Raw genomic sequence first — 22,327 nt, 5'->3', positions numbered from 1 at the left:
AGAAGAAATTAAAATAATCAAAAGAAATCAGAATAATTAAAACAGTTTAGAATAAAAGATAAAATACAGAAATAATCAAATGAAATCAGAATAATTAAAACATAAAATAAAATACAGTACAAACAGTCGGACGAACAGTTGCACAGTGCTCATTCAGTAAATGCACAGTTAAACAGATGTGTTTTGAGTCTGGATTTGAATGTGACTACTGTAGGAGCACATCTGATCTCTTCTGGAAGCTGGTTCCAGCTGCGGCTGGCATAGTAGCTTAACATTTATTTTCAAGCAAAAACTATAGCAAAATGATCATTTAAATGTTATTTTTGTTAAATGTTATCTTAATTGCATTTACACTCACAGTTAGACTCTTGCGATTGCATTTTTATTAAATGTCCCGCAATGAATGTAGCAAAATTCAATGTGCAAATTGAAAATACATTCCGAGCCGATCACGTCCACCCCTCCTGCCCTGTCAATCACTGCGTGAAGTTTCGGTTTCTTGGATATTAAAATCATATGTATTGGTCATTCTGAGGTCACTCAGCATCCCCACCAGTGGCGGCTCCAGAAATTTTTCATAGGGGTGGCCAGATGGGGCCACTTAAAATCTTGGGGTGGCACACCAAAACTATAAACCATAATTTCAGAATTTTATTCTACTGTTGTAGTAAACCGGCCTGTAGAAAACTATCAGAAAGACTTAAGGAAACTCCTACTGATATACTTTGGTTTATTGTGTTATATTTAATGTTACTAATGATATTAGTAGGGCCCTACTAATATATATTATATTATATATAATGATATAGATTATATAGATATGATTTATATAAGGGCCCTCGCCCGCGGCAAATTTCCAGATTACATAATTGTGATGAATTTAATCCTTTTTAAGTTATTATTTTGCAATGTAAGATTACAGTTAACACCTTTAAATATTACATAAATGTATTATGAATTTTTAATAAACTTAATGAGTGTATAAATCAGCAGCAAAAAGTAATTCTTGAAAAAATCTGCACAGTAATTTTATAAAATCTAAATATGTTAATAAAAACAAATTACTATTAGTTCTCTTATAAAATTCAATCAGGCAATCATACATTTCACAATTGTATATTTATATATTAATGTCAAGAATTCAGAAGTGCATATATAGCCTACACTACAAAGAAATAATATACAATTAAATTATGCTTATTTTACATGTATTGAGCAGGCTAGGTATAACAAAATATATTGGCTTCATTAATATTTCACTGCGCAAACCCATGATAACATGAAAAACAGAGCGCACACAGCGTGTATGCGCATCGCGGGATTCGCGGGTGCAGAATGATGTGCTCAAAGAGTCACAGTGTGCAGCGCTGCGCTACATAAGTGCGCATTTAAAAGTTCACGTCACAAAGCGAAGAAATGTCGAGCGCACAAATCCTAGTGCGATTTGTTCCTTTGTTTCACAGTTTTAAATTCCAGTTATTGTGCGTTTGATGCCGATTCATAGTGCTTGTGATGTGTGTGATCTAGCAAGCACACGGTAGTGAGTCGTTTCAAAACAGCAACAAACTCCAACAAAATAAAGTCATTTTATGCAAATCTACAGCCTTTTATCTACAGATCATGCATTATAATGTGAATATATCATATTGGAGAGAGTTTTACCGTGCATCCAAGAGGCGCGCGCGCTGTTTGAATATGAATGGAGAATGATTGACAGCCGCAGAGGAGGGAAAACGAGTTTCCGTATACTTTAATGATGTAAATAGACTTCTGTCCCTCACATTAAGCTATTGAATGACTTCAGATGACTTGTGAAAAAAGCGGGAGGCGCCGAAAAGCGCGCTGTTTGCATCCCTGCTTGTCAAAACTTGGCAAAGACACATCAAAAAGCTGCTGTAACAGTATACTGTAACCATTTGGCACTTAAAAAGCACGGCACGACACATAATTTCCCGTCTTCTTTTACTAAAGAATATTTTTGAATTATTTATGAAATGCATAACTGATGCTACTAAAATTTATACTGGCCATTGGGGTGGCCAGTGGGGTGGCCAGGAGTCGGCCAGGGGTGGCCACGGCCACCCCTGGCCACCCCCTGGTGGCGCCACTGATCCCCACATTCTCCAAATTAACGCAAAAAAAGTCTCGTTTGTTGGTGCCGGTTAAAGTGTTGTTTGTGGTGCTTCTATCGGGTGGAACAGGTTTGATGTGTTCCCGCTGCTAGTAGGCACCACTCTCCGTCTCATTTTGCAGCGCGCCTGAACCTGAAGTTTTGAGATCTCAGCCGAAACACCGAGAAGGGTATTCCGGTGGGTATTACTTAACTATAAGTCTTGATAGAAAAAAATAATATATATATATATATATATATATATATATATATATATATATATATATTTATTCACAAAGAAGATTATGGAATAGAAAAGCTCCTACAGCAGGTGGATTAGAGCAAGTAGCATCACGCTACATGACACAATTTAAAATATTAATATTACACTTTTACTTAAAGCTCACTTTAAACCACTACCGAGTATTTGTATCATGTTCCGGTCGCGGTTTAAAATGGTTTTAAGTAAAAAAAAAAAGATGTTGAAATATGTTATATAGCATTTTATATGCAGCTAATGGCTACAGCTTGCTTAGCAATACTGTAAACATTCTTTATTCATATGAAAATATCGAAAATCACACACAAACCACATATACTCGAAATCGTGCATTTATTAGCTTCTTGTTTCAGGTGAAGAGATGTGTCTTAGCTTTGTTATCACGGAGGTCAGAATGAGGAAGTGTACACAACAGCGCGTCATGCAGAAGTGCAGGGTTATTGTCACGTTCAACCACGTGAGATGATTGACAGCTCTATAACAAATAAGAGAGCGCAGAGAACTGACGCAAATCAGGAAGACGAGAGATAGATCCATAGGCATATCTCACTGTGTTCCCTGTTTGAGCTTCAGATCGCATAATCGCATATATAAGTGATGATTTCTATTCAAAATAACGAACGTTACAGAATAATAATTTTGCACTAGTGTCATAAATTAAGAAATTAATGTCACTGCAAACCAGTTTTATCATAAACAGTGGTCAACTATCGAAGCTGGAGTTTTAAATATTTCTAATGATGCTCAGTTTGTCCAGATCAAATAAGAGTGTGATGTTTAAACAAATAATAAATGTTGAACAATAATCTGGGGCCGTCTGTGATCTTTGCCACGAAAGGGGTTAAATGATGAGTGTTTTTGCTGATCCAGTTCGATAGGTGGCACTGTAACAGAAAACTAGGGTCCTGAAACTGCGGTTGTGCAGGAACATACTACTGGAACACCACTGAATTTATACCACTGAATTAGTCTTTCCTCTCTTATCAACTATTTCGTCTGCTTTCTCCTCACTTGTGGAAGCCCGTTAAGTCACATTTGTATTGCGGTCAGGGGCGCTCATTCTGTAGCTGAAACTTGTCGCTTTGGAGATCAGCCTACTAGTGCTGAGCACTGGCTGCTGAGTCTGTGGTGAACGTCATCAAGAAAGTAGCCAATTGTGTTCTGCTCTTTCTGACGGCTGCGCGCCTAACGTCAGTCAGTGACAAATGCTGTATATCGAAAATGTGTTTAAAAATCATATCACCGTTATCGAAAAAAAATATCGCGATATATATTGATATTGAATTATTGTCCAGCCCTACACTCAAGCTACTGAAGTTATTTAGTCAAGAGCAGTGAGTGCGTCTTTGTATTTTGACAGGAATATTAGGATGATGTCACTTTAAGACCGAATGCACGGATCCAACATACTACTGACGCATCTGAACTGTCAACATAAACTACGTGTTTATGTAAACCTTGTGTCTATTTGACGGTTTAAACACAATAAAATGTGAAAGAAAACATTGTTCAGTACTCACGCGCTGTGTGACAGCCTTTACTAAAGTACACTAGTGCGTGTACTTCGGGTGAACGTGCTCAGAAAGCTTATGTCAGAACAGCGTGAAAATTAAAAACTTTACCTGGCAAGGCTTTAAAACGCATGCAAATAATAAACTTTCTTGATGGCAAAGTACTGCAATGTCACGTGAGCGTAAACCTAGCATTGCCAAATATGATTTGTATGCAGTACATGGCGTTGTACAGTATGTTGGGACGGGGCACCAGAACTTCTACTGATAGAATGTGTACTGTAGTGTATCACGAGACTACAGTCTTTCTTCAAAGAGCTGTATTTTTTTAAGGGAATTTAGTTAGTCTCTAATGCTCAGTATCTTGCAAAATAGTCTTCAAAAGCAACATGAAAAAGAATCTTGATAAGATGTGATATGAAAAACTGTGATATGATTTTTTTGCCATATCTCCCACACCTACTTCAGTTTGTTTTGCCTGTCACATGAACTGAAAAGTGTTGCTTACTTTTAAAACCTTACATGTAGATATATATAGCTGACTTTCTTATTACGTAGTAGATCCTTTGTGGCAATAGAACCTTTAGATGGACTTTGTTTGAACCTCCCGCTCTCATCCACAGTTTTATGGTCGTCGTTGACTTCCCCCCTACCACTATCTCTGGGTAGGAGGCATTGTCATTCTGGTCACGCTCCTGCGCCAGTGCGCCAGTGTTTGTGCTGTAATGGAGCGCTGGATCTCCTCCCTGTCTTTCATATCCAACTTTATCACAGTCATTGACTGGCTGATCAGAGGGAGCTCTCCTCAGCTATTTATGAGCCTGCCACCCTGGATGCCTCCTTCCACTGACTCATTCACCTCCTCGCTGATGCCTGGGAAAGCTTCCTGCTCCCACACAAATACACGCTTCTGCCGACTGTGTTGGAGTATGTGTGTTAGTTAGAGATAATGCTCCATCAGATCAGTGTTATTTTTGTATTATGTATATACTATTATAGTTTTTATTAACATTTATTGTTTGTTTTTATTTTTGTATTATTCATTTTCAGCCGTTTCATTTTAGTAATTTTATAATGTAAAATTATAAGTTTTAGTTTTAATTAATTCCCAGTTAGTCTTTTTTTTTGTTTCAACTTAAACTTACTTTAGTTGCCAAGGTAATGTTTCTAATTTTCATTTAGTTTAGGTTTTCCATGTGATATTTTAATTACATTTTTTAAATAGTTTTTTAAAAGTTTATAACAAGACTGCTACTTTCTTAAATATTGGTTTAACGGTTAGCATACATGCTCCAAAACATTGAGCCGTGGTGTTCATGTGTTTGAGACAAATTCAAATTCAACGTTTTCTGTTTCCCATTTCCCTTTTCTTAGTCTCACTGTATCTATAAGTGGAAAAGGTTGAAAAATGGTTTAGTAAATTTTTTAATTCTGTCATCATGTTAATCATTCACAAACCAGTATGGCTTTTTCTTCTGTTGAACATGAAAGAAGATATTTTTAGGAATGTTTCAGCTCTTATTCATACAATGAAAGCCAATGGGGTCCAAAACACAGTGGACCCCATTGATTTTCATTGTATTAAAAATGGAACATGAGTGTGAGTAAATGATGGCAGAATCTTTATTTTTTGGGTGAACTATACCTTTAAGTTATCTTTTCTGTTTAAGCAGTGCTTAATTTTACTTAAAATAAGCAAATATGTTATCTCTGTTTTGAAAAGTCAGATTTGGACATGAACACGTCCACATGGAATAGCCACTCTGTTGTGTATGCCATCATCACCTTACCCATGGTAGAAATAAGTGTTTTTGACCCAAATGTGCCGCATCCAGATGAAAACCGTGTTTCTACCAAATTGTGCCCGTCTCTCGATGTAATTTTGCCAGGAGAGCTTTGCAGAGCTATTTTCTCTTTTCTCTCATGGCTGATGGAAGAGAAAAGGAAAGGATAGGAGCAAGAGGGATGGTATGTTTCAGCCCTGCGGTACATTGGGAGCTGGGTAATTGCTAGCCCAAGCGGCTAAACAACAGACATAATGGATACAGAAAATGACAAAAACACAAGAACCGCGATGGTGCTGTCTGATTACTGTGACAACTCCAGCCATGCTTGCTTTGGCTGATCTCTCCTTCTTTTCACAGAGTAAACGGGCTGTGGAGAGCGGCCGCGTGGCCGCTGTGGTTGATGGGTGTTTTGTGTGTACATGTGGACAGACATGTCTGTATCCACTGATTTTAAACAGCATCCAAACTAGAGTGACAGCAAGTTAGGTTAGCTGTGTTCTAAAAGTCGAGCTATGTTCTAAAACCTAGCGAGTGGCCTACATAAGCAGCTACATTCTAAGGGGATGTATACACAGAGCGTGTTTTTCCAATCCACTGCGCTGCCTTTCCATTGTTTTTCTATGTAAACATGCACTAGGCGGATGTGTTTGACCAATGTGTTCACTTGTGTCTTGTGTTTTTTGTAGTGTCTCATGCATGAAAAAGTGTTCTGAAAATGCTGCTCTCAAATTAGAAGAACTTGCTGTTTTGTTTTGTTTTGTTCCACTGCACTGCGTCTCACATTTTTAACCGCAAAACGCGTTCTGTCTGCGTGAATGGCCCCTAAGGCAGCATGCTAAACTTTATGGAACCTTTATTGGACACTCTACATTGACAGCAACACAAATAGTGAGTGATATGCACTGGGAACTTTACTTGTAGTTGATTTTCATAAAATATGTACATTAGCAACTTGCTAACATAAAACTTGATGTAAAATAGTCTTTATGTACTATATTTGTTTTGATATTGTTCATGAAATAAGTTTATTTAGATTTAACATTTCTTCTCAGTGAAGTCTGTTATACCATGAATATAACGACTGTTTTTTTTCTTGTTCTCTTCTAGATTAGCTTTATACGTGTACGAGTACTTGTTGCATGTTGGGGCCCAGAAATCAGCACAGACCTTCCTTTCCGAGGTAAGAATCTATTTACACACACACACACACACACACACACACACACACACACACACACACACACACACACACACACACACACACACACACACACACACACACACACACACACACACACACACACACAGAGACAAAGGGTAACTAAAGGGTACTTTTGTCTTAAAGAGTAACTAAGCACTAAAACAACTTTTTTAGTTAATGATCAGTAAGAATGGAGCTTCATAAATGCTGTTCATTGTTTCGAGTACATTTTTTGACATTTGGGTTTAAAGTGCTTTAATTCTACAATATATGGTCTAAAAACGTCTGAGGTCTGCCCTTCAGGTTGAACGGTGGCTACTGCAGTTGAATTTTCCTATTGGAAGTTGTGGTACCCTCTGACGTCAGAGGGTACCAGCTAATACCACGCCTTCGCCCTACAGAGAGATGCGTCTCAGGTGCACGCCCCCCCTACACCGGGCTCTGCCCACTTTTCCAGCACTTTTGGATTTTGCCAGTGGGTGGAGTCAAGCTCTGACCAGGGGTTTAGTTACCCTGTAACCATTTTAATCACAAAAATAGGAAAATTAGCAAGAATTGCACAAATACAAATTGCACGAATACTGCACAAATACTGTAGATAAAGTAACTATGGACTGAATCACCTTCCCCAACTTGCAGACAGCTTTTTACAGCATTTAAAAAAAACAAAAAAACAATTTAACACAGTGATGTCAAATTTGATATTGTGGCTTTATATGTGATCATGTACTTGCATGTGTCATTAAATTATTAACACTTTACCAAAATCATGCTCAAATGAAGTTGTGAATGTCGTGATTTTTCGTCATTAGAACGGCTGCATCTGAGGCAGTCAGTCCATCACATTACGTTTTCATCAGTTATGAAGATTATTGTAGCTGTAGCTATGTGGCGGCTCGTTTTTTTCCCTGTTTTTCTGTTGTCGTTTTTTTTTTTTTGTCATTTGGCCAAAATATCCCATTATAGTGAAGAGCTATACACAGGCTATTTTGGCTGTTACTCAAGGTCAAATCCAAGATGCTCTTCTCCGTACCTCAAATGCATAAAAGATCACCCTTTTATGTATATATTTATTAGTGTTTCTTGAGTAAAGAAATCACTGTACTTATTCAAAGAACCAATTCTTTATTTACCCTTGCACCGTAAATAAGCAGGGACACTCCAAACTGCTTGTGGCACTTCATTTAGGATAGAGATGGGGCGGAGCTATGAGGTTTGACTGACAGTTTGAGGCGGCAATGGAGTTAAGAGATTCGGTCACAAGCACTTTTTAATACTTGTCATTGGTTAAATATTTGCAAAACCCACGGACGTAAACATTTTTATATTTTAAATTGTATTTTTAATTTATAAAGTAATTGAAAAAAGGCTCACAGTTCGTTTGAGTTTAACGTGAGACCAAATATTCACTTTAGGGTTAGAACCCGGACTAAACATGAGCCTGATGGACTTGTTCTGAAGCCACTTCTTTGCGTTCTATGCAATTTGGTTAGGAGCATTGTCTTGTTGAAAAATAACATCTGATCATTCCCTTTTAGATAACAACTTTTCATTTGTGGGAAGCAAGCCATTCTGCAATATTCTCCTGTAATCCAAAGCATTAAATGACTTTTCACAGATAACCAAACCAATACCTGCAGATAAAAAGGCTCCCCACAAAATATTCTGCCAAAACCTTCATTTTGCCTTTGTTTTTTTTGAGACAGCAATTCAATTCAATATCTTTTTAAGTAGTGCATTTGCTTAAATTTGGCTAATTTCCTGACCGATCACTTGTGGTAAAAACAAATAAAAGCTTAGAATATAAATATTTGTTGGAGTGTATATTATTATGTATACTTGTGTTATTATAATATAAATGCTGTGTGTAAATGCATACAATAAGCAATATATATTTATATTTTGCAATGTGTCAAGCATTGCAATGTACATTTCTTTTCTAATGTGGTTATTTGGCATCACTTACAAAAGCATGTTTTCTATCAAGCTTGTTCTTTTCTGTAATGCTATAAAATCTAAATTGAATCCACTTGTTTCATTTGAACTGTTCAGGATGTTTTGAGTCTGCGCTGTACTGCCACAGTAACATTTTTCAGGAAATTTGTTCATCCACATTTAAATGACAACTTTAGATTTTTTTTGTGTAAGTAAATATCTAACACACAACATATTCACATAGTTGTTTGCTTTTCCCCATATTTCAACTCTCCCAGAATCTATGAACCAGTATGTGTGCACCAACCATGTGCAAAATTATTAATTACCATTATTAATTATCTGGTGATAGCTGTTTATGTTACGCCGACCGGCAGGAATTTTAGTTGCAGTGTATTTGTGAACAGCCATTTCCACCCATTGCTCTGTTACCCCAGGCTGTTTTTTTTCCACCCTGTTGACTTGGCGGCATCTCTGCTGCGTTGAGGCATTGTTTCCCTGTTTCTCCAGCACTTCTCAAAAGCACCACAAGTTGGTCAGATGTTTATCGTGCCGTTTGGCAGCTCGACGAGGTGAAATTGACTGATAATGTGTTCTTAACCTTCAGACCTGCTTCGGTAATCCACTTTCAGCTGCAGTGAACAAACCTATCCTCTCTATCCTCTTAGAATATATTTCTTCTCGCAACAGTTTCCTGTTTAATCATCCATATATAATTGTTATAATAGGCTAATTCTTTCCTCACACTTTCCATGGTCAGTTCAGGCCCCTCTACTCACCTTTTACAAAGAGGAACGTTTCTAAAATACACTGAGATTATGGCCTTAATGAGAGGCGCCCTGGTCATTTCCACACAAGCAGAAAGGATGGAGAGTGAAAGTGAGCCCCAAGGACTAAATGAAGCGTTGGAAAAACAGAAGCCATGATTAATTTTTAGGGTCATGGCTCTAGAAGGCTAAAGTCTGCTGTAGGTCTCCACAATGGTTGATTGACCAGGATAAAGCTGAGTAATGACGTTGCCTTCAAGTCATGTAGCAGTAGTCGTATTTGGGCATGTGAAGGGCATCAACATTGTAACTACCAGTTGTGAATCTCTGGATTTTCTATGAGCTCTGACTTTCTGAGTTGAGAGTGTCTTAATTAATCAGTCATGGTGGAAGCCAGTTAGTATTGATCACAATTATGTTTGCATTGTGAATGCTGACTTTAGTTATTATACATTTTGTATGTTGTTATAGGCATACTGTAGTTCTACCAAAATATGTATTTTTTCATCATTTACTTGTTATGAACTGTGTGACTTTCTTACTTCTGCAGACCACGAAAGATTATTTTGAAGAACTATTTTTGTCCGTATAACGAAAGTCATTCGGGTCCAAAACAACATTGTACCCCATTGACTTTCATTTGTATGGACAAAAAAACATTGTTCAAAATACCTTCTTTTGTGTTCCACAGAAGAGAGAAAGTCATGGTTTGAAACAATGTGAGGGTGATATGCATTGACCATAATTCTGTTGTATTAGTCCAAAAAAATATGAAATTGCCCAGACCAAATTCACTTCAACTCATGTCCTATCAGAAACATCTGATATATTGCTCCTCTCTGCCTATAATATTTGGAGCTCCACTGCCATAGAAGGATGGAGTGAGGAACAGTGTAATGCTGCGGTGTAAAAAAGCAGGATGATATATGGGATGTGGATTGGGTCAGGGACCAGTCTGCAGAACGTCTGACAGGAAAATGTTTCGCATATTATCTACAATCTCAAAACCACTCTCTTTCTCCTTTCTTTCCTCTCACTGCCTGTTGTAGATCCGATGGGAGAAGAACATTACGCTAGGGGAGCCTCCTGGATTCCTCCATTCATGGTGGTGGTAAGTCCCATATGTTTTTTTTTTTTTTTAGCTTGAAGAGCTGTCTATATGTCTGTGTGCAATCTAGTGCGAATAAATGAGTATTTCGAAATGGACAGATGATTTTCTTTTATTATCAATGCACTGTAAAGTTGTTTTGTACTTTTTTTTTCTTGTACTTTTTTTTCTTTTTCTTTTTTTTCTTTCTCAGTACTTGCTAAACGCACACATTTTGCGTTAAGCTACGAAATCACAGCTCATTCAACCATATTTAGTAGTGCTTACTTAGACAAGCATCACTATTACTGTTACTTAGAGTTAGTTTGACCAAACCTCAAATGTCTTGTCATGCGCCTCTCGTTATGGCTGGTTTAAGCAAAAACTCAGAGCTAGGATTTATAGCTTGTAACTGTATTACATTACACCTGCTTAACAGCAAGGATGGAGGATTCTGCCTATCAACTTTTTAAACTCGTCAGCTAGGTACAATTATCTAGCTGGTTGACACATGAGATTTTGTCGAAATTGCAAGAATGACTCGTGTTAAGCTTTGTAGCGTCAGTAAGAATGTGTTGTAAATTACAAAGCAAACAGTAATGTTTTGCAATGTATGTTATTGTTATTCAGCAAAAGTGTTTATGAACTTATTGCTGTCTTGGAGATTCCTGTGTGGTTATAAGATCTGTATTCACAACTACTTTTGCACATTTTGTTTTTATAAAAATTTTATGCAAGAAAAACATGTGAATTTTAAAAAATATATATATTAATATATATATAAATACAAATTATTATTATATTTTTTTATTTTTCAAATAATTTAAAAATAAATATTAAAGAATAAATAATATTGTAAAAAAATATTTTTAAATCAATTTTAAATGATACATCTAAATTCATAGACTTTTTTTTTGCTGTTTGTGACAGATAATTTTCTTTTATTATCAATGCACTGTCAAGTTGTTTTGTAAGTTTTTTTTTTCTTCAGTACTTGCTGAACACACACATTTTGCGTTAAGCTACGAAATCACAGCTCATTCAACCATATTTAGTAGTGCTTATTACTAAAACAGTAATGTGGACAGGGCAAGTTAAAATCTGAACTATTGGCCCATCCGAGCAAGCAGAAAAAAAATCCTTATCCTTGAACCCTGACCTGGTTAACCGACAAATGTGAAAAAATGTCCTCACTGTTAACTCAAAAGCAACCCCACTAAAAAGAGAAAGTATATCTGTTACAAGAGCAACTTCAATATTGTTTGTATTCACTTTCTCTGTATTGATTTATACTAATCTAGGCTTAAGGTTGGCTGTGACACCCGCCGTCGAACTGTATGTTTAACCTGCTGCGGTTTGACCCATGGCAGTGGATGTATTATTAGGTCAGGCAGCCTTTATGGAGGGCACGTCTGCCCGGGTCTGGCTCTCCCACACCGCTCCTTCAGACAAAAGGCCCAGATGGTGGGGCAAAGACGTGTCCCATCCCTCCTCTAAACCCCTTCCATCAACCTTTGTCTCTGCTGCTGTCCTTTGTTCCTGTTAAAGACCCCAAACACAGATTAACTCTTTGCATACCATTCTCCTTTGTGGGGAAGTGTCTGAATCCCCCGCTGGCCCCAATTTGGCTATATTCTCCTCCATTGGGGGTGGTCAGTGACAAACTGAGGGCCAGTGGGGGGCCACGGGGTCAAAACAGCTCACCGGTCGGTAGTAGTCGTATAGGATAAAGGCAGATAAGTGCAGATTTGAGGAAGGAACTCGAGTTGTTAAACCTCACCTCCTGTGCGTTAGCGCATTGCAACTCTTTGTGATGGCTCGCCAACTTCCCCATAATTGCATCTCTCATATTGCTCGTGTTCAGTCGGCGAGGATTTCCCATTTGCCATGATTCTGTTATTAACCGTAAGTCTTGCGGATGTTCCGGTACCTGAGGTCAGCGACTGTCCGAGGGTCGGGATTATCTTGTTTCTCAAATGCAAATGAAACACCACTGTACTCCTAGTCATACACATGCAAAAGAGCTCCTTACTGTAAAGTCTATATACGTATGGATGTGGTCGTATTACTCCAGCTTTTGTCTCGTACTGTCTTCACCCTTAGGATTTGCTTAATTGCCCCCAGAGAAGAGCTTAGTGTTTAAGAGAATCTATTAAAATGAGAATGTAGTTCCCTCCAATTAGCATCAGAGGCACGCGTAAAGCCCGACTCATTGTAATTGCATTGTTTGGCTCGCAGGGAAGTGCCATGACGTCAGTCAGGCAAACCTGCTTGTGGGGTTAGACCATGTATACAAGTCAGCCATTAAACTTTACTACACAGGTTCTTTGATTTTAAGGGCCTACCATTTTCCCAAAAGAAAATTACAGTACCGTTCAAAAGTTTTGAGTCAGTGAGTTAAAAAAAAAAAAAAGAAGAAATTATTACTTTTATTCAGCCAAGATGCATTAAATTGATCAAATGTGACATTTATTTTGTTGTTTTCACAAAAAATATTAAGCAGCACAACCATTTTCGACATTCAATAATGATTATAAATGTTTCTTGAGCACCTAATCAGCATATTAGAATGATTTCTGAAGGATCATGTTACACTGAAGATTGGAGTTATGATGCTGAAAATTCAACTGTCAAATGCATATCGTTTCATGTGGCCATTGCAGAAATAGAATGCTTCAGCTGTTTTAAATGGTGAAGAAGATTTTCCTAAACGCATATTATCTGTGATTGTTATAATTTCAGAGTCCAGTAAATGGTTACATTTCACAGAACCATCTTTTAACAGCAAGCTAGTCACTTTAAATTTCAAATAAACCTGACACATGCGTGTTTAATTATTCAGTTTTTTAAAAATGATTTAACCATTTATATTTATAGCTTTAGCATAATGTATAGCATACATTAACCTTTATATTTGTTTTGTATAGCCCATTAGTTTGCATGTTGTTTTTGGAGAGAACATTGACTTTTTTTGTAATTTAGAGATTTTGTATAATAATATATGTAAAAATATGTTTGTTGAAATGTTATATCCAGCCATTTATCTGGAACATGAGAGGTTTTCCCCCCACCTATTTCTTTCTCACTTCCTATCCCTCTCTTTTTCTCCCTCCATTTTTCCCCTCTCTCTTTCCATGTCTGTTTCTAGTTTCCTCTTCCCATTAATGTTCCCCACCCCCACATACAAAGGGTCCCTCATTTTTATTCTCTCTCTCTCTCTCTCTCTCTCTCTCTCTCTCTCTCTCTCTCTCTCTCTCTCTCTCTCTCTCTCTCTCTCTCTCTCTCTCTCTCTCTCTCTCTCTCTCTCTCTCTCTCTCTCTCTCTCTCTCTCTCTCTCTCTCTCTCTCTCTCTCTCTCTTCCTCTCTCTCTCCTTTTCCTGTGTAACTCTTTCACTTGCTCTACAAGTGTTCAGGAATGTTCTTTATCCTGGTAAATATTTGCAGGAAAAAAGCAGATAGTTTTCTGCATCAGCACAAAGGCAAATTATATCAACAGGTTTCCCAATACAGGTCAAATAGTATAAAAATGAAAAATAGTTTTGTCTGATATGTGTGTGTGTATATATATACACACATATCAGACAAAATTATTTATATATATATATATATATATATATATATATATATATATATATATATATATATATATATATATATATGATAAATACTGGATATACTTGAGATGCTATATACTTTATAAACAGTTTATTTAGTCTTTCTTGGTGAGAGCAACAGCAGGCTCGTGTCGTGTGGCAATGGTTAGCCTTAGTGCCGCTGGCCTTTCCTTACAGGAGATTTTATAGGTTATCCATTAAATCGATATCTGAAGACCTGGCGTGATCTAATTTGGGCCAGTTAAACAGGTACTTAGTTTCAGTGCAGTAATTAAAATACCATTTGGACGCAAACCTTGTTCACCCTCCAAACAGCCCTGCAGGACCCAAAGGCTCTTAATTGAGGAAATCCCTGGCTTAATTGATTTGTAACCTGCTGTTTTTGCCAAACAGGTGGGAGCGATAAAAGTGTTCAAATCTCATGAATGCAACGCAAGTTTGACTGGACTTTTTTACCATGCTGGCTTTCCTAATCATTAATAAAGCTCAAATGAAGTCAAAGAAATGTATTGGCTGCTTATATGTGGTATGATGCTTATGTATTTCAACCGGTTTGACTTCATATATGTTGTATTTTAACGGTCTTGATCTCTCCTGTTTCTTGTTGCAGTGTATTCTGGGATTTGTACTGTGCCGCTCCAGACCGCCGTGAGACCTGTGAGCACTCCAGCGAGGCCAAGGCCTTCCACGACTATGTGAGTGACAGGCAAACTTGACAGTCTTTTAGTCTTCTAGGTGCCGTGGGCAGAGCCGAGCCTCAACCTCTCGTCCAATGGCAAGGTGCGCTGGGGTTGGGTCTTAGCCTCAATCTGTTGTTCATGTTTATTGATGTGATGGTGTTTAGTGAATGACACATGGCAGATTTGCTTACCAAAGCGTCACATGATGCAAGCGCTCCATAAGCACAAAGGTTAAGTGAGCTGAATAGAGGGTTTAGCGTGAATAAGTGTGTATTAGATGCGTTGTGTGTACATGAGTGTTTTGCTCCATATCATGTTTCTCCCTGGTTGTCCTTTTTAAAAATGCTCACGGTATGTAATTGTGTGTTAGAGGAAGACAAGTATGGGATGTTTATTTCCGTTTATTTTTCCGGCATTGGCCTTCATAAAGCAGCCGTACAGCATCCCTGGGAACACAGAATTGTGCGGCTTCTTTAATTTGCACAGACAGACATGTAATCTGATTAACATACTGAATGCTCTGCATTCACAGATGTAATATTTCAGTAACAGTGAAAGGCATAATGAAATGTCAGTTGTTGTTGTCGGGACGCCCGCGGGTGCGAGTCAGCGAGAAAGATAGATGGACGGCTCAGAACAAGTTGACTGTAAATGTTTGGTGAATGCATATGTTTGTTAAAATTAAGGTCATATAAGGTTTGCTGAGTCTGTGTTGCAATGCATTTTTAATGTAAGTGACAATTGTCTAAGTCTTACATAAAGAGTCTCAAACAAACTAAATTAGAGGAATTTATTGGGTTAAATGCAGCTTATGGCCTGTATTAAATGGATAGTACATGAATTCAGTTTAATGATACAAACGAATATTTGTTACACAATGTTTTTTTTAAATTCACTGAATATATATTTTTTGAAATTGTATATTGTCCATTGAGAAAGCTGTCGGAGGTTTGAACTGTCATTTCTGTTAATCAGGTTATTGGCTAAAGCTAATAGTCTAGAAATTAAAAAATATTGGCTGATTCATAATCTTGTCACTAATGTGATACAATTACTTTTAAATATACCAAATTTTCTAGTGTTGTTTTTGCTTACAGAAGTCAGTTCTACAAGACTTATGTTCTAACATCTGCTGAAGTAGCTTCAGAAACACCATTTTCATAAGCTAAGACAGAACGAGAGAGATAAAAAGGGAATGTGATTTAGTGGATAATGGTATCAGGGTTTGTTCAGAGAACCTGACCTCTAGTCTATCTGCTGAACTTGACTGGTGGCGTTTATGGAGACGACAGCTCAGAAGGAGCCTGCACAGTGTCAAGAGTTCTGTCAACATCTAGAAGGAAACCGATCCAATTTCATTCCACCGACCAACATTGCACTGGCTTGCATAAAAAACCAAAGCAAATATTTGACTAAAATGTATCCGCCCTCTGGGATGTGATTTGCAGTATTTTACTAATAGCTATTAATCGCAAACGCCTCATGCATGTCGTCGCTCATTGATCTTAAATGTATTACTTGTTTAAATGACTTTGTTAAACATGATTAAATATGCACATCCTTTTCATTAGTTGTGCAAATATCAATTTTTTTCTAAACCGAAATATTTTTTTTCTGATTAGAAAGTGGGGATAGGCTTAGGTCACCCCAAAAATATTATTTTTCATTTCAACCCTGTATGCTGTTATGTGTTCAGTGGAATAGTGTTATTTTAGCATTATTTATATACTTTTATAGTATATTTTCAGTTTTCATTTTAGTTTTAGTATTTTGTTATGTGCTTTTGTAATTTAGATTTTTTTAATATTTCTAATTTTAGCCATTTTAGTACTTCAACATTTTTTTCAGTTTGTTCCCATTGTAGCATTTCAAGTTTTTCATCTAATATTTGAATTTTATTTTATTTCAGCTTTATTTCAATTAATGAAAATTATTTTGACATAATTTTTACATACAGCTTATCTTTTTAATGTAACACAAGTAACCATCAGCTGTCAAAACAAAAGAATGATTACACACACACATACATATATATATATATATATATATATCTTTTGTGAGGGTGTGTGTGTAAATGAGCCCATGCATGTGTGTTGTAGAGCTGCAGTATCATGTGTGCCTGTCTTGGCAAGGTCTTTGCCGCTAGGGTGTCCTTGAGTTCAGTGATTTATCATGTTCTTATTCTTATCCCTTTGCTCCCTTGTTGGGTCACAACTCTGTGTGTGTGTGTGTTTGTGTACCTGTTTGGATCTTCAGGTATGCATTTCCCACACCTTCCTGGCTGCTTCTGCTGTGCTAAAATCCAAACTGTCAGGAATCCTCTAGGTATAAGATAATGGAATATAACGGTCTAATCCTCTAATCCTGGGAATGGTTGAGGGCTAATCCAGGGATCTTGTGGGATTGGTGTCTTGGCAATGGGGATGGAATTTTGGGACGCAACACCTCTGAATGCCAGAGTTGTCTGTGTGCTCTTCACTTTCTGCCGGGCTTGAGTTGTAAAGCTTCATAATGAGCATTAATTAACGCAGCCGCAGACAACTCAGAACATGCTTACATCTTAGATCTGCTTGACGATCCAAATATACCTTATGCTAGTCCTGTTTAAGATGTTTTTTTTTTTTTATCAGAATCCACAATTTATAAAAGTTTTTCAAGGAATAGAATAAAATAGTAAAAAGATGTAAACAAATTTTTAATTTGCTTGATTAAAATTTCTATTCTACATAAAGTGGGTTGTCCTGAAATCACAATACCATCCGTGTCTTGAATTTCAGTTGGGTTAATTAACGGACTTTGGACAAATTTACCTCTGTTTTCCAGAGAAATAAGACTTTTAGTTTGTCTGTTTCGTCATTTAATGCTAAAATATTTTTAAAGTCTGTCTCTGCTTCATCTACAAAGTTTCTCTCTGTATTTCTAATACTATCTCTTTTCCATTTTATAGTTCTTGGTTTACAACCTGTTGCCCATATTTTTCAATTTCCCTTTAATATTTGCAGAAACATCGACTATTTATTCCTCAGGTTAACGCTTCTAGTTAACTGAGCTTGTGGACAACATCTGGAACCAGATATAAGGGCTTTTCACACTTTGCTTAACCATGGGTTATCGTCGTTCTAAACCCCGCTTTTAACCTTGGGTAAAGGAACATTTTACACTTGTAATTTAGAAGCAGGGTGAGCACTGCTTTTTACCCACGATTATAAAACCCTGCTCCAGAAAAGGGTTAGCACCACTTTTGCGGGGTTACTCCATGTTCTGGTGCCAAAATTGTGCAATTTTAGAATGTTACGGCTAGATGCTTATCAACAGACAGCCAATAACGTGACTCATATTTACGTGGTTTGGACAGTCAAGGAAACACTGCCTGTTGTATAAACGGTAGTTTCACTGTGTAATGGGAAAAATGTCAAATTATGACGGAAAATGCATCAATTGGACTGAAGAAGAGACGGTTTCATTCTTACCTTTGTAGTCTAAAAAAGCCCTATTTAGTGCACTAGACATGTTGAGGTTTGAGTCCTGCCTGCAACATATCCAGAGTGCAATCGCAGTCTTTCTCCTCAAGAGATTTTTCGAAGTATCCCCTGTTTCTGGAGTATTAGGTCTCCAATTAATCATTCTGATGGTTGCCGGCTGGTATGATGTCATCAGGAGGATTAGTATAGTAAAATATGGAAATTGCGTACTGTATATAGACGTTGTGTGCGTATATGCGATGCGTGTCTGCCTTTCTCTCCTTACCATCCCCCTCATTCCCTCTGTCTCTGGGGAAGATTGATTGGGTAATCTTGCTGTTTCCCCCATGATGCTGTTCGCTAGCTGGCTTGGGGGAAGGAGAGGCAGTGCGGGCAGTATGACGACACACAGGAATAATGATAATGAAGGAACACGCACACACATGCACATATACACAGTGGGAAACAAAGGAGAAGTGAGACTATTTGTTAAGAGAAACCCTAGTTAAATAATCTATATTGAGAAGTACACATTATACATGTACTCTATATTATTTTCTCTCACACACTCTCACCTGTCTTTTAAAACTATACGGATATTGCGTTCAAAATAGCTATCTTTATAATAGGAGAATTTTTTTTTATTGTTTGCTCGAACATGTTGGTGCTCTGCCGTGAGTTAAAAAACTAAAAGCCACTGGCTGTTTATGATTGCTATCCAGTGAGGCACACAGGGCTGCACTGAGCATGCCCAGTTATAGTTAATATTTGATCCAGACTCACTGGAGGAGGACTAGTGTTAGGAGTATTAACGGAGGGTATTTGGAATGGTATGGGACAAAAAAGAAGGTATCCTTCCTTGTCTTAATTAGTAACGATTCAAAATGTGTTCAGCTCTTGCTTTTCTTGCCAACTTGCTAATTTCCAAACACATTTAAGGTTTATTACAGAGCTTTATGGAGCTGGATTTTGGACCAATCAGCGTTGACTATGGGAGGAGCTAAGTGGCTCACAAATTACCTGTTTTTTGCCACCGTTCCAGCAGGGATAAAACCTCAAATTAACATGGAAGAGATGATATCGCTTGACGCTTCAGGACGTGTCAGGAAACTCTGATTCTTTGTGCACATGGTCTACAGGCCAGTTCTGATTGGACGAGACTGCACAGATTTCTTCACGATTTATGACCGGTGCTGCATCAGCTTATTAATGCGGTGTGTGTCATGTCCAAACAATGCTGAGAATGACCCTCACACAGTTTACAAGTTCTGCCTCACTGTGTTGATCGCAATCTGATGGTAGAGACTTAGAGTAACTAAACACTAAAACAACTTTTTTTAGTTACTTATCTGTAAGAATGGAGCTTCATAAATGCTGTTCATTGATTCGAGTAAATTTTTTGACATTTGTGTATGAAGTGTTTTAATTTTCAAATATATGGTGTAAAAACGTCTGAGTGCTGCCCTCTTCAGGTTAAACGGAAAGCTCCTGCAGTAGGGGTACTCTCTGACGTAGAATACTCTCTGACGTCACTCTGTCACGCCCTTGGTGCGAGCTCACCACGCCCTTGGCAGCCCCTGGTATAAAAGCTAGGGATGCACCGATATGAACATTTTGGCCGATACCGATAACCGATAATTCTTTACATTTGAAAGCCGATAACCGATATATTGGCCGATAAATCTAAATTAAAATTTGTATATACTTTGATAGCCTGTATACATAAACAAAAGGCTCACCATTAAAAGCCTTGTCTCAAACACTTTTAACATAAATCAAACATATACAATACAGTATAGCCTAGTTTGAACCAGTGTAAGATTCCTTAACTTTTAAAATTAATTTTACACTCCTATGGGCAACTTTCTTTATTAAAAAAATGGTAACACTTTATAATAAGGTTTAATTTTGTTAGCATTAGTTAGCATGAACCAACAATTTTATAAGACATTTTTAAGAAAGTTGTATCTGTTAACATTAGTTAATGCACTGTGAACTAGCATGAACACACATATTTTATTAACTACTATAACAAAGGCTATTGCTCTCTGTTAGTTAATGCATTAACAAATGAGACCTTATTGTAAAGTGTTATCAAAAAATCTATTGCCTAACAAAAAATAAAATACCTAAATAATGCAAACAAGTCATTGGATAACATTGGGCTGCATATAAAGAAACAAAATGGATCAATAAAAAGGAATCGCCTCTGCACGGACAATAAGGAAATAATTTTTATCAAACCATATCATTGATGAAAATAATACGAGAACAAAATAATGGTAGTTATTAATTATAACACAATGTTTTTGAAAAAAATAGACATTTTTAATATTACAGTGATATTAAACATCTTTAATAGCTTAATTACTGTTTCAAATGACATTGCTGTGTGAGCTGCGCGCGCTGAAGCTGAAGAGAACGAACGTTAAACCAAATCGCTTTGCTAGAAGGTTAATCAACTCAACGGTTGCTGAAGAATGCAAACCCAAAGAATTTACAAATTTATTACAATAGTGAATACAATTATAATTATATGACAGTCCCAATCATAGCTTTTAATGTTTTGCATTGTTGTTTAATCTGATGCTGAAGAGAACGAGCACCGGGAAACTGAAGAACTTTTCTAGCAGGCTGTTTAAATCCACGAAACGCATCATATGTGAGATTAATCAGATATTTATTTTACATCAACTTTATATTACGACTTATCTGCAAAAAATGACGTGAATGCCTAATCGAACTTGTGCTGGTCATAATGTTGTAGTAGGCTAATCCCTGTTCTGGACGCGCTATTCCCACAACAACGCGCTGAAACGGCAACTAAACCCAGAGAATTCACAACGTTTTATTACAATAGTGTTCTCATTATAATGGCATGTATATGACAGTCCCAATTATAGTTATAAATGTGCATTGCTGTTTGAGCTGCGCGCACGCTAAATAGGCTATAAAGATGATCACCGGTAGCCTACAATGAAGCGCTACTGCTTCGTTCATTAACTCAACCAAACGCATCCTATATTAGATTAATCATATATATATATATACACAAAATAAACATATTACAACTTACAATGGCACAGAATGCTGCGAATGCTCAAGAGAACTTGACTATGCTTGTCATGAAGGCTTAACTCCATAGATGCGCTCTTTCCACCACAGCGCGCTCGTCGCGCTGAAACACTGGCGAACAAGAATTCACAACATTCTTTTACAGGCGTGTTTTTATTATAATGTTATGAAGCCTATGTGACAGATTTGTGCTGCACATGTTGCACGGAACTGTATCTTCCTTTTCGAAGTGAATCCAATCATTCAGAACCATCATGGCGAACAGCGGCATCTCTCAACTGAAGTAAATAATCTATTATCTATCGGCTTTGATATATCGGCCCAATTTTCTTATCGGATCGATAACGATAACATCAAAAAAGACCATTTATCGGCCGATATCGATATGTGGTCGATATATCGTGCATCCCTAATAAAAGCATCTGGTTCCGTCAAAACTACTGTAGCGAGTCAGGAGTTGGAATTACGAGTATTGAAAACGGATAGATATATATTAGCATATAGTTAGCATAGCATTTATATAGTTATTTAGATTATTTTGTGTAGCCTAGGTAGTTAATCTCGCATATCGCTCCAGTGTGCAACCTGCATTTTACGTGGGATTGCTTCTCCAATGCAATGGAGGTGGAAATGGGCTTCTCCCCACAGCTCGCGCTGCCAAACGCTGCTCTTCTTGCATGGACTCCACCACCGCAACGGCGTCATGATGTGAGTGAGCATATATTTTTAATCACAATTTATGTTCCTTCTTATTAGGCTAAAGTTAATTAATCCTCTGGTGTCTGGCGACAAACGCACCGGCGCGATTTGCTGATTATT

The 22,327-nt window shown here is 37.3% G+C and overlaps 1 protein-coding gene across 3 annotated transcripts in view; it reads left to right on the top strand.

Moving 5' to 3' along the window:
• LOC143731137 (single-stranded DNA-binding protein 2) overlaps positions 1–22,327 on the top strand; it is a 77,389-nt gene that overhangs the window by 10,908 nt on the left and 44,154 nt on the right. For all 3 annotated transcript variants that reach the window (XM_077221796.1, XM_077221797.1, XM_077221798.1), the window contains exons 2-4: positions 6,796–6,868; positions 10,641–10,702; positions 14,903–14,987. In XM_077221796.1, the coding sequence (XP_077077911.1) occupies positions 6,796–6,868; positions 10,641–10,702; positions 14,903–14,987 (220 nt within the window). The remainder of the gene's footprint in view (positions 1–6,795; positions 6,869–10,640; positions 10,703–14,902; positions 14,988–22,327) is intronic.

This window comes from Siphateles boraxobius, unplaced genomic scaffold (assembly GCF_051911475.1).
Source record: "Siphateles boraxobius isolate OS27281-9 unplaced genomic scaffold, OSU_SipBor_1 86, whole genome shotgun sequence".
Classification (NCBI taxonomy): domain Eukaryota; kingdom Metazoa; phylum Chordata; class Actinopteri; order Cypriniformes; family Leuciscidae; genus Siphateles; species Siphateles boraxobius.
The sequence above is the reverse complement of the archived record's forward strand: the minus strand, read 5'-3'. Positions and strand labels throughout refer to the sequence as shown.